The sequence below is a fragment of the Urocitellus parryii genome, chromosome 4, assembly GCF_045843805.1.
Source record: "Urocitellus parryii isolate mUroPar1 chromosome 4, mUroPar1.hap1, whole genome shotgun sequence".
Lineage (NCBI taxonomy): Eukaryota > Metazoa > Chordata > Mammalia > Rodentia > Sciuridae > Urocitellus > Urocitellus parryii.
Genome location: NC_135534.1, coordinates 142,100,668 through 142,118,807, shown reverse-complemented (window position 1 = coordinate 142,118,807; position 18,140 = coordinate 142,100,668). Strand labels below are relative to the sequence as shown.

The 18,140-nt window shown below is 38.1% G+C and overlaps 1 protein-coding gene and 1 pseudogene across 1 annotated transcript in view; both read left to right on the top strand.

Moving 5' to 3' along the window:
- The first annotated feature begins 1,850 nt into the window (after nt 1–1,850).
- On the top strand, nt 1,851–2,087 carry LOC113183052 (signal transducer CD24 pseudogene; annotated as a pseudogene).
- Nucleotides 2,088–14,635: 12,548 nt separating this feature from the next.
- Nucleotides 14,636–18,140, top strand: part of Cfap95 (cilia and flagella associated protein 95) — a 63,121-nt gene continuing 59,616 nt past the window's right edge. The window contains exon 1 of the mRNA XM_026389288.2: nt 14,636–14,787. Within this exon, the coding sequence (XP_026245073.2) occupies nt 14,636–14,787 (152 nt within the window). The remainder of the gene's footprint in view (nt 14,788–18,140) is intronic.

The window sequence follows — 18,140 nt, the reverse complement described above, 5'->3', positions numbered from 1 at the left end:
GAAGACCAGACACATACTCCTTAGGTAGATTAAACATGGTCTAACTATCTAAATGATCTAAAAGGAACTCAAGTTATGATATACATCACAGAGATCAGCTGCATCATTCAGAAAGATTGAGGTTCAGTCTTCTGAAATCCGCACCAAAGTGTTCATAGTTGCACTGGACTACATCTGAGGAAAGCTAATAATCAGCCCTTCTATAAGTTTAATGGCTCTTCTTTTTACATCTAGGTTTACATGCACAAGACTATATCAGTTCTCTAAGTTTGCTAATCTTAATTTGTGCTGGGGACCACTTCATTAGAGCCAGGAGCACCTAATTTAAACCAACTTTTTACTGTGGAAATAAATGAAGACCAACAAAATGAGAACAAGCAAAGGCCATTTATTGAGAGCTTGCTATATTGAGGGAGTCAGTCACCATCATTTGCACTTTGTGAAGAGACTCAAAGTTTAGGCATAGGAGTGGAGAAAAGAGAAGGTTTAAATTGTGCCCTAATTGGAGGCTGCTGGCATGGGGAAAAGTAGGTTGGGAACAACAAGTAAGGAAACCATCAGTTAATAATCAAGTCCTGGTCATTTGGAGTTGACAGGATTCATTGTCCTCCTGGACTGTCACTAGAGTTAGCAGTCCGACTACCTACAAGTCTGACTTACAGAGGCTGACTTTCTGGGCTAGTTGATTTTCTGGCAATAATTCATAGTTCACTTCCATATTTAATTTTTTAATATAATATATGTATGTATGGTTACAGGAGGCAATAAATACAATATAGTAAACCCAGGCATGAACAGTCCCATTTGTCACCTTTGGTCTCCCTGAACTGCTGCATCCTGGTCCAAGTATACTTAAACTTGGCATTGCAGAGCAAGAATAGGTGTCTTCCTGAGACATCTGAGAATCAAAGTCTGAGATCTGCTATAAAACTTGTCTGGCAATTGGAAAAGTAATATGGGCAAGAGATGGAAGGAAAATAGAAGTGACAACTGTTTTTTTCTCCCAAACCACCTTCATGGTCATATTTCATCTTCAGATCTTAATGCAACCAGTGTGCAAGTCTTTGAAACTGCTTTCTAATGCTCTCAGATTTAGTGATTTAGGACTGTGTCATCCAAATAAAGCTATTAGTGCTGCTGTAGTGACAAGTCAGGCAACTCACTGAAGGGCTTGATTATGATCTATCATGACAGTCAAATTGCCTTTAGACAGCATGTCATATGCAAGACTCAGAGATTCTTTCTGGGAATTGTGGAGGTACTGCTATATTCCAGGCGTGGGAGTTTAGACAAGGAAAAGACACTTCAGATAAATGAACCAATCATCTTCTCTTGGGTCTTGTTTGAACAGGCAGAGAGATTGATTGTCAACTATTGAATTGATTTTTATCCATATATTTAAAAAGATAGCATTTGATGGCTCTCAGCCTCCCTCTCCCACCCCTCTTGCACAATAATGAAACTTTAGCAATGTTTTCTTACCATTGATTTAGAAACATTTCTGCTTTCATTACCTGAGGCCATAGTTGTTGTTTTTTTTTCTCTAAGCTATCAGGGATGTATGAATCCCATCTCTCAAATAATTTAACTAGAGATTGAGGAACAAATGAATTCCAACTCAATCTAATCAGATAAGCATTTGTTGATGTCATACCTTGTTCTCAGCACCTTCAACTTGAATAATATCAAAGGTAACATTTCATTCCTGATCTTGATACATAGGGAAGTACAGTTTAAAGAAAATGTCGTAAAACTTCATAGGAGTCCACTTTGCCTGCGTCCTCCCGGAGCCGTCCTATCTCCTCGCACCTAGCATCCAGGGAAACGCACGGCTCACTGACGGAGCGGACATGGGCAGAGCCATGGTGGCCAGGCTGGGGCTGGGGCTGCTGCTTCTGGCACTGCTCCTACCCACGCAGATTTATTCAAATCAAACAGCTGTTGTGACACTTTCAAGTAACTCCTCACAGAGAACCTCTGCTGCTCCCAATTCAACTAATGCTACACCCAGCACAGGTGGCAGTGCCCTGCAGTCAACAGCCAGTATCCTTGTGATCTCGCTCTCTCTTCTCCATCTCTACTGTTAGAGACTCAGGCCAAGAAACGTTTCTACTTCCCCAACTTCTAAACCCAATCGGAATGGCGACTAGAAGTCCAGTGTGTCAAGGAAGAAGCTGGTCTGCATCAAATCTACCAATTCCACACCTGATTTTATTGGCACAGAAAACGTTGAGAATTCCAAATTGATTGGTTTGAAGGACATGTGAAGGGTTTCACAAGTGATGAATGCCAATATTAAATCTGCTGGAGTTTCATGTGCAAGATAAAGAGATAACATCCAAAATTGAGACATGATTTCCTTGAATGAGGCAAAAGAAATATGGACATTTAAAACTCTATCTTGAAAACAAGAATAGATTTTTGTCTAGAGATAAAGGATGGAATGTGGAATGGAGATTTCAGTTTTTATTTGGTTCATGAAATCGATAAGGCCATAAAACGGTTAGGTAATATAAAAAGCTTCCATGATTCTATTTATACGTACACTAGAGGGAACTTCTAGGTGTTTCTGTAAATCCTCAATGTATCATTTCAGCAGTGCTAATTTAATGCTGATATATTCTAGAAAAAGTTTCACATTGTTAAGCTATTTCTGTTCCTTTGGGAACTGAACTCTTTCCTCTGTGGTTTTTGGATTTGACATTATGTTTGAACTTTTATGTAGTAATTGACATGTGCCAGGGCAATGAGAGATTGGAATTCACCCCAAATCCAGGCATCATGAGTAAATCTTGCTTATCCTCTCAAAGTCAAATGGTTGGCATCTCCCATCTCCTGTTTTCATTCAACAAGAGTGCCAGATTCCTTTAGCTAAACTGATTCCAAAGAGTAGAATTGCATTGACCTCAACTAATTTCAAAACGCTGCTTTTTATTTCTACATCTGTTGAATACTTTTCATAATTGAAAATGGTCTGTTTTGAAGGTAAAATGGCAAATCTTGAAATTAGAAAGGCAACTATGTGAAGAAGCCAAATTTATAAATCAGCATTTGGGAAGTGAAGACTGTGGAAGCTAGCTTGCATATTAAATTCACAAAAACTTTTATACTTTTTCTATAAATACTTTTTTTTAAACTATGGATCAGAATAGCCACATTTTGGAACACTTTCTGTTATCAGTCAATATTTTTAGGTAGTTAGAACCTGATCCTAAGCTTAAAAGCAGTCTTGATCCTTTAAATCTTTTACAACTGCCTTGAAACACAGAAACCTTTTGAAAAATACACACTCCCTAAAATCTTTTGTTCACATGGTCAAACACTGATGCTTATATGTTCCAGTATCTAATATGGCCACCATAGTCTTGATAACCCAAATTATTTTTTCTCATCTTTAGAAACCTACACAGAACAACCAGATCAAACAGATCTAAAGCTACTATGTGTGTGAATGAACACGCCCCTTTGCTTCATACCTGAATGCTGTACATCTATTTGGATTATATATTGTGTTTGTGTATTTATGCTTTGATTCATAGTAACTTCTCATGTTATGGAATTGATTTGTATTGAACACAAACTGTAAATAAAAATAAATAAATGGCTGAAAGAGCAAAAAAAACTTCATAGGAACTACTAAGAAAAATGTAATATAATTTTTATTAATGAAAAATATGCTAGCAAATGTTGCAGTCTATGAGACAAAAATAAAAAAGAAAGCAAAAAAATATAAGAAAAGAAAGAAGACAATGTCATTATTGAATTGATTTTTATCCATATATTTAAAAAGGTAGCATTTGATGGCTCTCAGCCTCCCTCTCCCACCCCTCTTGTACAATAATGAAACTTTGGAAATGTTTTCTTACCATTGATTTAGAAACATTTCTGCTTTCATTACCTGAGGCCATAATTTTTTTCTCTAAGTTATCAGAGATGCATGAATATATAATATATAACTAGATATAATAACCAAGAGAAATGGTTTAACCTCACCTGTGAAAACAAGGTTAACTAAATTCTATCTATAAATGAACTCCATCCTAAGTAACTCTTGAAGGCAGAGTACAAAAAGATACACCAGGAAAACACAAATAATCAGATTATATATTGCAATAGTAATATCAAATAAGTATAATTCAGGTTCAGAAAAATTAAAATGAAACAAAGGATATAATTTTATGTTGATGGAAACAATTAAAATGTTGGCAAAGATAGTGAGAGGTAGACGCATTTACTCTGCTGGGAGTATAATCTAGTAAGTTCTTTTCAGCCCTTTTCCTACTATTGTCAGTCATAAGGGGGTCTCTTCTCAATGCATTTTCTTCTCATTGGGCATAGTTTCTTCACCTCAGGATTTTTTAAAAAGTATCTTCTTAAATATGTATTTTAGTCTCTTACTGCTGCATAACAAATTATCACAGATGTAATGGCTTAAAGCAATCTCCATGTATTAGTTTACAGTTCTACAGGACAAAAGCCTGAGCAGACTTTCCCTGATTAGGGCCTCAACAGGTCAAAATCAAGATGTAAAATGAACTGGGCTCTTATCTGGAAGTTTCAGATCTGACTTTCCCTGTACCACCAGCCAGAGGAAACTCAACTCTCAAAGAGCTCACATGATTGATTAAAACCGCTTGGGGTGATCTGTCTATTGATTAACTCAAAGTCAACTGGTTAGTACTCTTAAATTACATCAGCAAAATTTCCTTTGTTGTGCAATGTGACATAATCACAGGGTGATGTTACATATATCTTATTCATATTCCCTCAGATTAGGGCAGAAAATCTCGGGGTGGAGGTATGCATTTCAGGATCCTGCCTACTACATTACTAAGGCTTCTTTTCATTTACTATCACATGAGTCTCTCTCTCTCTCCTTTTTTAATATTTACTTTTTTAGTTGTAGATGGACACAATATCTTTATTTTATTTTATATGGTTCTGAGGATCAAACCCAAGGCCTCACACATGCTAGGCGAGCGCTCTATTGCTGAGCTACAACCCCAGCCCACATGAGTCTTTTTAAAAAATATTTTTCATTGTAGATGGACACGATACCTTTATTTTATTTATTTTTAGGTAGTGCTGAGGATTGAACCCAGTGCCTCATACATTCTCAATAAGTGCCACAACTGAGCCACAACTCCAGCCCCACATGACTCTTAAAGGAATACAGTTTCTCAGCATCCTTAATTTTACCATATTAGAATTTTGTTTTCCACATGCCTTTTGGATTTCCAAAATTTTTCTTGATGAAAAGAGCAAACTGCAGGTTAGTGTAGCCATGTTCACACTGAAAGTTTCTCTGATCATTTTTTTGGGGGGAGGGTATGTGTGTGTGTGTGTGTGTGTGTGTGGTGCTGGGGACTGAACCCAGGTCCTTGTGTATGCAAGGCAAGTACTCTACCAACTGAGCTATATCCCCAGCCCTTCTTTGACAATTTTTGATGGTGTTTCATTCCTTTACTGGACTGTTTTATTATTCCAATCTTTGTTTCTTTTGAACCCCCTTTCAAAGTTATTTTACATTCCTGTGCCTAATAATTGATATTTCAGAGTTAGGAAAAGAGGGATAAAAATCCATTTCTGTGGTCTTGCTCACCCCAGCCTGTTTCTCTCTACATTGGGTAATATTGTCTGGCGAGGTATCATTTGTTAAAATTTAATTGGGGGGATCCTAAGAGCCTAACTTGGGGATATTTTGCTTTAGAAAAGATTTGTATTTTCAAAGCTCCTTCAGACATCCCTGGCTCAATGGTATAAGTCCTTATATCTTGCTAGAGGTTTAGAGCTTAATCTTCTGGTTGCTCTGATCCTAACATTAGTTTTCATCTGTCTTCTCCTTCTCCCTTCTTCCTTTCCTTCTCTTGCTTCCATTCTTTCCTTCTTCCTTCCTCCCTGCTTAGTTCATGTTTATAAAAGTACAGAATCAGGAGTATGGGAGACAATGTCTCCACTGTTCTCAATGTCATCAGTGTAAAATCAGTGCCCTTTTTTGAGAGAGATTTTTAAGGAGGTCATGACCAAAGTGATACTGCACAGCCTGGAGCATCAAAGCATAGCAAAGACGAAGAGCAGCCAGATTTGCTTACTTTATGTGAAAAAAAGAGGGGAGGTTTGTGATTTCTCTTCAAATATGTGGAAGGATATCATGAGAGAGCGAAATAAGACTTAATCTTTTGTGTTGCAGAAGCTGAACCAACAAGTGGATCTATCAGGAGGGTTCACTCAGCTCAACAGAATATAGAACTTGTACAAATGGGAATTGTCTGCCTTGGAAATAAAATATCCCTCCTGTGATCATGTAGATGCAGAATAAATATCCTCTGCATTTCAACTTTGGCTAAGATGCCATAGAAGTGCATAGATTCAAGACTGGCTAGTTTCATGACTCATATTTATTCATTTCTCTCTCTCTCTCTCTCTCTCTCTCTCTCTCTCTCTCTCTCTCTCTCTCTCCCCTTCCTCCCTCCCTCCCTTTAAATAAGAAATTGTAGCCACCTGGAACAGCTGCTTATCCCCTTATCCCACATTCTGACTATGTGAAAGGAAACTTTGTGTTATAGTATTGAAGAAACATTTCAAACCAGTGAATCAAAGTAATCATTAGCTTATTTTACTTAAACTAAACCAAGAAAAATAGGCAATTAATTTTTATGCAAAGTATTCCTCTCATGCATATATACATTGGGATAAAATAAGATGCATATTTCTATAATAATTAGTAAGGTTCAGTCAGAAATAGGGATTTGGTTTCTCTTAAAGTAGAACAGACAGTGATAAATGAGAAGAGATAACATACCATAAGCCATATAATGAAATCTAAAATGTGTTTCAGGGTTCAGGGTATTTAAAAGAAAAAAAAAACTGGATACATGCTTTAGAATATTTTTGTATAAGACATTCAAATATTGTTAATTTTTTCTTAAAATTTTATTTGAAAGTAAAACATAGTTGTTCTGAAATCATAGCATGTGGGGAAACAAAGTATTTTTCACTGTGGAATGTAAGTTTATGTTGAGGTTTGGGGTTGTAGCTCAATGATAGAGCACTTGCTTAGTATGTGTGCAGGGTTTGATCCTCAGCATCACTTAAATATAAATAAATAAAATAAAGGCATTGTGCCATCTGTAACTAAAAATATTTTTTTTAAAGTTTATGTTGAAGCAACTAAGAACAGAACAGGGAGGAAGAGCATGAGAAAAAGATTATCATTAAACAGAAACAAGTCGGGGAAGGGAAAGGGAGAGAGAAGGGAAATCGTATGGAAATGGAAGGAGACCCTCAATGTTACACAAAATTACATATAAGAGGTTGTGAGGGGAAGGGAGGGGGATAAGGGAGAGAATTGAACAACAGCGGATGAGGTAGAGAGGGAAGATGGGAGGGGAGGGGAGGGGGGATAGTAGGGGATAGGAAAGGTAGCAGAATACAACAGTCACTAATACGGCATTATGTAAAAAATGTGAATGTGTAACCGATGAGATTCTGCAATTTGTATTTGGGGTAAAAATGGGAGTTCATAACCCACTTGAGTCAAATGTATGAAAGATGATATATCATGAGCTTTGTAATGTTTTGAACAACCAATAAAAAAAATCTTAAAAAAAAAGTTTATGTTGAAATGTTCTAGGAAACTAGATACTCCTTTTCATCTCTGGATTCTACAGTGACAATAGAACTCTGAGGAAGAAAGACTTGATTTCTCTAGTCCTTTCAGGGACAGTAGACACATTACAGGAGATAGGGCTACCCAGAGAAGGACAATAAGCCAGACAGAGAGGATGGGAGCAAAGAAAGACACATTGTAGGACAGATGTTCTTTAAGACAGAAGGAAAATTTGATATTACGTGCTAAAGCAAAGGAACAAGAGACCTAAGCTTTCCTTCCTTCCTTCCTTCCTTCCTTCCTTCCTTCCTTCCTTCCTTCCTTCCTTCCTTCCTTCCTTCCTCTCTTTCTTTCCTTTTTATTGCAAGCCTTGGAAAATTAAATTGCATCATTTCAAAGGAAGTTAACAAGGGAAGAACTTTGGAAACAGTGCTAGTTGGCCAACTTCCTCACACCTTAGGTGGAAAGTCATAACACACCCAAAGGATAGAAAAGTTACAGGAGCAATGGTTAAGCTGAGGAAATAAACCTGTAGTTCTAGAGGCCAGATTCCTGCAAACCAAAGATTATATATACCTACCTACATACATACATACACACACACACACACACATACATATATATATTTATCTATACATATGTACATTTATATTTGTATATAGTGTCTGTAATAGAAGGAGAACATTGCTTGCAATCAGAAAATATGAATGTATATAATATTAGCTTTGCCTCTTAACTAGGTATGATTCAGTTTACTTAGAAATGGGAATGACAATATATATGTGATGGTTAATTTTATGTGTCAGCTTGACTGAGCTAAGGGGTCCCTTATTTCTGAGTACGTCTGTGAGGGTGTTTCTAGGAGAAAGTAGCATTTGAGTCAATGGCCTAAGGAAAGAAGAACCATCCTCATGAATGTGGGCTAGCATCCTCCGGTTCATTGACAGCTCAATTAGAACAAAAAGGTGGAGGAAAGGTAAAAATCTCTCTTTCTGAGCTGAAACATATATCTTCTGCCCTCAGACATCACAGCTCCTGAAAGTTCTTCACCTTTCAGATTCTGAGACATACACCAGAGGCCATCCCTGGTTCTCAGGCCTTTCATCTGAAACTGAATTACTGGGTTAGCTTTCCTGGTTCTCCAGCTTCTGTTTGTAGGTAGTAAGACTTCTTGGCTTTTATAGTTGCATAAGCCAATTCCCACAACAAATCTCCTTTTATACATTTATATGATTGTGGAGAACCCTAATGACTATGATAACCCCACGTATATTTTGTGAGGGCCAAGGAAGAGTAAAATACAGTGATGGATGTGCTGGCAGCTGGAAGTTTGCTGGGGCCCCTTTGGCTGTGGCTCTCAACATCTCCCCCTCTCTGTTTAAACAACAAGCATGTGGCTTAGGGACCGTGCCTGCCTTAGGTTGTCCAATACTACATATGGTCCTTACCCGTCTTCGGATGAGCTGACCTCAGGGCGTCAGCCTCCTGTCTTAGGTTGGTACCATTGTAATTGGATCTTACCCGTCATTGACTACTGGTCCAGTATACAGCCACACCTGTGGAGAGGTACCAGCGGGGGGGTGAGGTTCTTTGCCTCACCTCTGTTGGCCCCCAAATAGCTGAACGATCATGACAAGCAGAAGGGAGGAAGATATACCAAGCCAATCGACAGCTCTTGTTGGAAAAATTGTACCACCGATGACATCATCAGCAAAAATACTCCAACACTACCACAAGTCGCTGCACCAACAGATAGTTCACAATGCATACAAGTGAGTTTACAATGCATACAAGTGATACATAGTTTAGGCAAGTTCTGTAAGTGGTTCAGTGATGGCTATCTAGCTGATTGGCTCCTCTGCGGTCATGTTCATTGGGCTGTTTCCCTGCCCTTCAGACTACGGAACTGCTCATTGGGGGACTTCTTTGGCTCCGCCCACGCGACCTAGCCAATCGGCCTCAAGAGCAGGAGGATTGGGAGAGGTGGTGGTTGGTGTGGGGGTGAGAGGCTTGTGGAAGCCGGTGGTGGCAGTTGGGCTCTGAGGGTTTTTCCTGAGGAGCTGTTTTGCTTGGCATTTGTAGTTTTAAAAATAAAGTTAGTTTCTTTTGACAAGTGGCTCCTGAATTGTGCCCAGCCAGACTGCGGCAGGATGAGATGTCTTATTGTTATTGACAGGGGGAATCTGTTGTTTGCTTTCCCCTTATTCTGGAATAGCATCCTATCTTTCCCTTTAGTCTAATCTCATGCTTTTGGTTTAGATTGTCATCCCTAGAAGGGATCCTATGACCCAGACCTAGCTAGAAGTACTGCATCACTCCTGGATCTAGTGATTTTTTTTTTTTTTTCAGAATAGATCATAAGAGTCAAGTCAGGCCAATTAGCATCCAGGACTTTTCGTTGGTTCTAGAGGAAAGGGACGCACAGCATGCCACGGGGGAGTGAGGGGACAGTGCATGCCAGTGGCCATCTTGGGGAGGGCTTAGCTGAGAATTAGCTAACTCAAGAAAGAAAGCAGAACCAGGAAAGCAGGAAGCCATCTGTCAGCCCTGGGATTCAGATGTGCTTAAGACTGATGTATCTGGAATTCCCAGTCATAGGAGTCCCCAAATCCCTCTCACTGGTTTAATTCTGTACTTTGTTATCAAGAGTATACTAGAGAAACTTTAACTAGAAATCATTAGTGTTACTTGGAAAATTCCTGAATTAAATTTACACTAAGGCTGTTAGGTGACGACATGAAATTCCACCATGAAAAGCAGGGAAACTTTCAGTTCCTTCCATAGGTTTTTCCTTCTCAGATAAAGTCAGAAGGTTTTCTAGCTTATTCCCCAAGGAATTCCCCCATTGAACTCTTTTCATGAGAACTGCCAATGGGTAGCTAAATCATCTCATTCTTGCTGCTAATAAACAAGGAAGGTGACAAAAAACAAAGTGGTACTAGGGAGAAGAGGAAAAAACCAAGGGCTCAAATCATTTCTGAAAAATGGATATTTACTTCTTTGAAAAGCTAAGGATATCCAATTTGTAGAATATTAAAGTAGTCCCTAATCTATTTATGTTAGAGCATGTCATTAATAATCTAGGACATTGAAATTTTATCATAGTAGTTATGGACAGTTCTGCCAAAGAGTTTCACTTATTGTCTGGATTAGATATTGAAATAAGGAAAATGTTGAATTATGGAACACTGTATATTTAATAAGTTTATCTCCCTCATGAGTTCCAGAAAGAATGCCTGTTACTTGTTGACACTTAATCAATACTAGTTAATGATAATGGTTTGAGAGCAAGTGGATGTTTGGTTCACAGTCCAAATTAAAAGCACAGAGGAATTGCATCAAGGTTTTAGAAAAGGCTGTCAGTAGTTATGGATAGTTAAAGGAAAGAAGATTAAAGCTCTTGCTGGAGTTGAATTTGTAAGCTTGAACTTACTCATATAAATTTTGGCCCTTGGCTTCTAGGTCATTATTTTTCTTTTATGTTTTTTTTTCATGCAACTTTGAATTGTATCATATTTCATTGGGTGTCCAGCACAAGATTCTGCCTCCAAAATCCATATTCCTTCTCAAAGCAGTGGGGAAGAAAACAGGGAGAGACCAAAGGAGGAGAGAGAATCAAGGGAAAGGTGAAGAAAAGAGGTCATGGGAGAGACAGGAAGAGTGGGGAAAGGGAAAGAAGAAGGAGGAGGAGAGAAAAAAATAGAAGTCTGGTGACATAGTGAAGGATCCGAATGAATAATAACTTCTTATTTTGATATAACAGGTGGACTCCAATTTTTTTAATATAACATTCAAAAGGGTACCCATGGATGAGTATATGGTTGGTGACAGGAGGTCCTTATTCCTAGAGAACCAAAAGTAATCCTTGATTATGATTTAAATGCTTGGTCTTTAGCTTTTGAGTGTTATACAATATAAATACAAAATTTTAATGTATTTAAACAAGATTTGACTTAGAGATGATAGAAATTAATTTTAAGTCATTTAAAAATTTTGTGTCTTAGCTTAATTGAAAGACATCTGGCAGAGAGAAATAATTTTAAAAATGGGGTTTTGGGGGAGAACATCTGCTGGTGACTTCAGAAGGTCCTCAGCAGAGTTGTTCTGGGTTTTGGGCATATGATCCTTAGGACAATAATGGAAAGAAAGTAGTGAAGAGGTTTTCCACTGGGGCCTTTTATGTCAATTTTTTTTTCCTTTTTAAGTTTGCTGTCCTGCCCAGTTCTTGGCAGGCTTTTCAGGGATCTGATAAAGCTAACAAGGAAATTTAGTGTTGAGAACATAGCTCCATGGTAGAGTGTTTGCCTTGCATGCACAAGGCCCTGGGTTTAATTCCCAGCACCACATACACACTCCATGCCAAAAATTAGAATAGGCTCACATGACATATTCCCATTTATCCTACAGAAAAATCCTTTTGTCCACCTGAGCTCTATTACACTGAAAAGGGTTAGTAAATGGAAGGTATTGCTTAACCCTACACCTCAATGGTTTGATGAAGTTTGAGGAAAACAAGAATAACTCGTGTTGAGGTCCAATGGTTTCATATTCATAAAGCACAAAGCTTAGCTATAGTTTTGAAAAGAGTCTATTGAATACAAAACCACTTCATTAACACTAGTAACATATCCAAATATCTTGCCAACATTTTTCTGATTCAGACTTACATTTCATATTAAAATATGTTAAAAATCTTTCCTTTGATCTGCTTTGGTCAAATGTGGCAGCACAGAACTAGCATTAATTTACTTTCCATTTTCTGGTTATTTTGTGAGACATTCTGGGGAAAAAAGGGAAAAGAAAGAAAAAATGATAAAAGTTATATTTATTTAAATAAATCTTATAAACAGATACAGCTTGAAAAGCAGTATAGAGAACTGTATATAATTACAACCACATTGTGGGGTCGTTATCCAAATAATAAAGGGAAATTCATGATATATTAATAATAGCAGCAGGAGATGACATTCAATCGAGGGCTGAGCATTTATTATGTATTATTCTACCTGCTTTTGCTGTATTTATTATCTTATGGAATTCTCACAAAGACCCTTTGTAATAACTGCTGTTCCATTCCTATTTTATTGATAAGGAATCAAGAAACCAAAGAGTCTACAGAAAGTATTGAGGTATACACAAAGAATAGAATGCATCTGAATTTGAGGATATCAGAATTAATCTCCTACATTCTAGCACAAGGATGTTGAAAAGTATTTGGTGGACACAAAAGGCAATAAAGCTTAAAAAGTTGATATAGAAAAGAAAGAAAATAATAAAGAGACAGACTCAAATGGCTGTCAGCTTGGTTTAAGGAACTCTAAATAAGTGCTATGTCTGTTTGCTTGTTTTCTTAATTTACTGCTCCTTGATGTGCTGAAAACTTTCTAATCTCTGTAGTACTCCCCTCTCCCCCACATCAGAAAGAGTTTGGCACTGGGCAGCTTTCAGCTTTCAGTCAAATAATCTGCAAAGACCTAACCTTATTTGTGCCTATATTATTATCACTTTAAACATAAGTAAAATAAATACACAAAAATACTAATAATGGTGGTAATAGTTTTGGAGCAACAGCAATATGCTCTGCTTTGAACAGAATTGAACTTGATGTGGATCTTATTGACTTTTAAAATTAACTCTATTTTTCTTTTTCTTTCCTTCAAAAAGAACAGGGCTAAAATAGCAGTCAGCACTCTGCAAGCACTTAGCTTGTGTCAGTGAACTATTTATTTGGTTTTAAATAATGTGGTTTAACTGTGGCTGTTAGTGAAGGACGGACTTTATACCACAGGTGCCCACACTCTGCACCACAGGCCACAGAAAATCACTTAGTAGTTGTGTGTAATCAAATTTGTGAAGTCTGATCCAGAAGGGTGCATGAGTATTTATAGGAACATTGTAATAAATCTTCTGTAAATGAGAAAATCTATTATAATATCAATTATCTCTTAGTTCTTAAATTTGTGCGTTTGTGATCTTAAGGTCAAACACTTCTGGAATCTGTGGAAGCCGAGGTAAATCTAAGGTGGTAAAAATTAATATTTGTTCATTCGCTGAATGCTCTGAAAAAAAAAAAACACTATGTTCTAAGTACTTTGCTAGTTAGGAATAAATAAGTTTGATGATGCCCTTAAAGTGCTCAGTTAAGTTTGGGGAGGAGAATTTGAATGTGTCAAATATTATTTTCTTGGGAAGTAGAAAATGAAATAAGCACCTTTCTATAACACAGCTATCCAATAACTTCTTGAAGAACATAATCTTTGCTGGAATCTCCTTCCCACATATGCCACATAATACAATAACGTGATGAATTTGTGCTCTCACAAAAAGTCAAAAGTTGCAAGGAGGAGAACTTGGCAAGTCTTGGGGAGCTGAATGCCAAGTCCTAAGTTGTGCCCAGAGGTGGAATCTTCCCTCCTCTCCTTCTGAAGGGATCTCAGATTTTTGTGTTCACCCTACTCCACTGTTATATTCTCTCCTCTATTTTTTTTTCAGAGGACCATACTAGTGCCCAGAAAAGTTTAGAAAGGCTGAAACTGGAACCAAGCTTATTGATGCTCAACATATTCAGCTGATTTGCATGATTCTGTGCCTCTTTCACAGGTCGGCAAGCTGTGTAGACACAATTTAGAATCGGAGAAGGTGTTCTCTTGCTCCCTTTGGTCAAACTTTGTAAGCAGGGTGGTGGCTACAGTTAATCGAAGCGAAAAAGAACTCCGCAAGGATAGTGGAAACAGACCCACTCAGGGCTCAGGGACTTTGCAAATCGCGCCCCTTACCTCCTCCTACCACTCTTAGGATTAGACAGATCAGTGATACTGCAGATTGGCAAGCAGTCCGCCTCCCATCCCTAACGACACTGACTGCGAAACCAGAGCTTTTAGGTGGGAGGGATCCGCCCCCCCATTGACTCCGCCCTTCCATTGACCCCGCCCCAGGTTGCTTAGGAGATGAGAGACGCTGAATCTTGGTTCTTGTAGCACCAGGCAGGACCAGTGCAGAGGGAAATCCTCTGTACTCACAGCGGCCATGCGGCTAGGGGATAGCTCCTGCCTGGAGTGGTACAACGGAAATCAATACTGGTTTGAGGTCGGACCCACGGACTTGTTCGAACGCAAGGGCTCCCTGACCCTCCGGTCCTATCACAAGAAATATTCGAAGCCTGTGTTGGTGCATTCCTGGTGAGCAAGCTAGCAGCAGTTTTCGGGTGCTGGGGAAAGGGAGAAGTGGAGTAGGGATGGAACGGGAGAGGAACAGAGAGGGAACAGTCGAGGAAAGGAGAGTGAGAACAGAAGAGAGTAACAAAAGAAGGGGAGAAGAGGAAGAAGGAAAAAGAGAATAAAGTGAGGAATTAAAAAGTGAGGCAAAAGAAAGAAATGGAACAGGGTAGAAGAGACAGAAGGCCAAGGGAAACAGAGACCTTTCAAGGAGCCATGAACAGGGTGAAAGTGAATTGGGCAGCAGCAGGAGAGGCGAGTCTCTCCAGGAGTAGGCATACCCCAGGCCCAGCATATGCCAGGACCTGCTGTGCTGCTGCCCTGCCCCCGGGGCCATCTGAGGATTCACAGCATCTGGGCAGAGAAAGCAGCCAGTGGTTTCAGAGGCTTGGAAATCACCCCCAGGACAAACACTTATAAAAGGCAGATGCTATTAGAAAGCCAGAGGTTCAGGCTGGAGGGTTCCAGGGAGATGTCCACTAGAGGACTAGCTTTCCTGGCTGCCTTTTCTTAGTGGTTTTGGGTTGTGGCACTTGAAAGAGGTCCTAAAGTCTCCCCCAGGCTATTTACTGACTGTTCTAACCAGAGGTGGCCCACTGGAGTCTCCCACTAGGTAAGACCAATAGACACAGTTTGTTTGGCATGTATTCTACATTTTTTTCTTTTTAAAGAAAAAGAAAAATGGCTACATTTAAAGCTAGGCAATTTATGACAAAATCCAGGGTTGTGTCTTCTCTTGAAAAGTTGAAAGGCTGAGCAAGAAAAGCTTTTATTCCCCTGGGAACTATGAATGCACAGGAGCTGAGCATTTTGCCCTTTAAGATGGAACTTTTTTTCTCTCTAGGAACCTTTACTCAGATTGTTTTTGCCTGATTCCAAAACGCTTTTGTATTGCTTCCTGTTCTTTACAGTTTGTGCTTAGAATTCATTAGAGATTCTCTTCTTTTATAAAATATTATAGCAACCACTAGCAACACCCAAGATGTAAAACTGGGAAAGAAGTGGAGTCTTCCTTTCTTTGTGGTCAATTTTCCTGGCTATACAGTTGACAATAATTGTTCTTGAGTATTTGGAATATTTTGGGAACTGGACAGGAAGAAATGAAAAGAAAAAATAAATCGTGTTGACTTTATGCTTTTGCCTTTGACAGGAGATGAATGATTTTTTACTCTAGCCCTACTTGCTTCTATTCATTCATGTGATTTATATGATAACCTGCAGTTTCTGTCTTGTGAGCTTTCTAAATCCTACTTCCCACTTTCCCACAAACTCCCTCCTACCCTTTTATTTCTTATCTCTGAAATGGACTCTCTTTACTTTGAACTCAGTGTGAGAGGTTAGATAGATTTGGAATCCAAAGCTACATTGGAAACAGACAATCCTTTTTTTAGGTTTATATAGGGCTTCATGGCTCTCAAGCAAAACACTTGGCTTTTCTGTGGTTCTGTTACTCCATAAGGATTTGGGTCATAATATAAATCACCACTAGAAGTTATTGTTAAAGAGCAAGAACTATTGCAAAGGGACAGTACTTCTGCTCTCTTCTGCACTATGATTGCTTTGAAAAGCTGCCTTGTGAACATCATAGACATATCAGTAGCAAAGCCACAGAAGAACATTAATGTGAAAAAGGAGAAGAACCTGGTTAGGGGAGAATGGTAGCGGAAGACTCAGAGTAATTCCAGTGCTGCTGAAAATGTCATGCTGTGATTTTAGAAAGAAGATTTGGGAGCAGGAAGACTTAAATCCAATTTACCAAACACTTATATGTTATGCACTTTGCTACATGTTGGCAACATAGAGATAGAAACACACTTTCATCAATGAGATAATTTGTGTAAAGCATTTATCATCATGCCTGGAACATAAGTAAAGTGGTAAATATATGAGAACTAGTATTATTTATTTAGCATAACATAATGATTGTTAAGCTTGGGCTTTAAGTTTGAATACTAACTTTGCTGCTATTGATGTGGCAAGTGACATAACCACTCTGGGCCTCTGTCTTTGCATCTGTAAAATTACAGTGCTAGGATATGGTAGAGTGTGTGACACACACTTTAACATATAGTCTGGCACATAGTAAGTGCAGTGAAGGTTGTATATGTGTTCAGTTTCATCTACTTTCTAAAATCTGTAACTCAAAATCAAGGCACTATCATGGTCACTTACAAACATGTGCAGAGCAACAAAAAAAGGCAAAAAAAAAAAAATTCCCAACATGTGTTCCCAACTGAAGTTAAACAAAGCCATACTTTGCATTCTTATTTCTGCTCTCATACTGTAAACATGATCTATTTAATGCTATTTTTCTGCATCTCTTGTGTGTATGGTTTTATTTATTTGTTTTTGTCTGTTTGTGTATGTGATATTGTTGTTAAAACAGGCTTTAAGCATTGTACCAAGGTTTTTGGCTAGAATGCCTAAGTGCAAGAGGGCTGTGATAAACTTTACAGAAAAATCATGTGTGGTAAATATGCCTTGTTCCGGTATGGGATATACTGCTATTGGCTGTAAATTTATAAATCAACAATATATATTAAGTTGTTTTTAAAAAGAAATGCACATAAAGCAAGTTTATGTATTGATTGGTCCATGAAAATATTGTGACTAGAGGTTCACAAGTATCTAATACTATTTCCTCTAGGAGAAATGGTTCAAAATTCACCAATGGAATGTTGGTGGCAACTTTATAAAACATGTAAATAATGAGACTCTACTGTAAAATGTGAGAAATACTGACATTTTCTGCAGCTTGGCTGTACTGCTAACATGCATCTTGTTTTTCTTCTATGTCCAACCAGTCACCAAGATCTGTGCTAAAAAAGCTGCATAAAATTCAGAGTATGTAAACTTCTGGAAGATCAATGTCCTTGACCATTTTGTTTTTATGCATTTGGGTCATCATTGTTAACTTTCTATTAACTTATTTTATAATATATTAAAACATTAGATTTTAATGCCTTTTATTAGTGGTCTTTTGTTTAATTGATGAACACCTGATATCTATAATAAATGCATCATTTAGGTGACTTCTCAACTGAACATTTTCTGAGTTAAGTTACTGAATCTGTATATACACAATGCAGTCTGTAACTGGTTTACAATATGCAAATTCTGATTTAATTCTGATTACACAGCTTAAACATTTGGATCTTTTTCTTTTTATCTGGTATGTAATAGAAATCTGCTTGACTTCTCTAAATATTTTTAAATGGTTGTGTATGATGGACACCAGAATGGTTGTTTAGGGACATCTCAGATCTATAATTGATAATAAGACAACACCAGAATGGTTGTTTAGGGACATCTCAGAT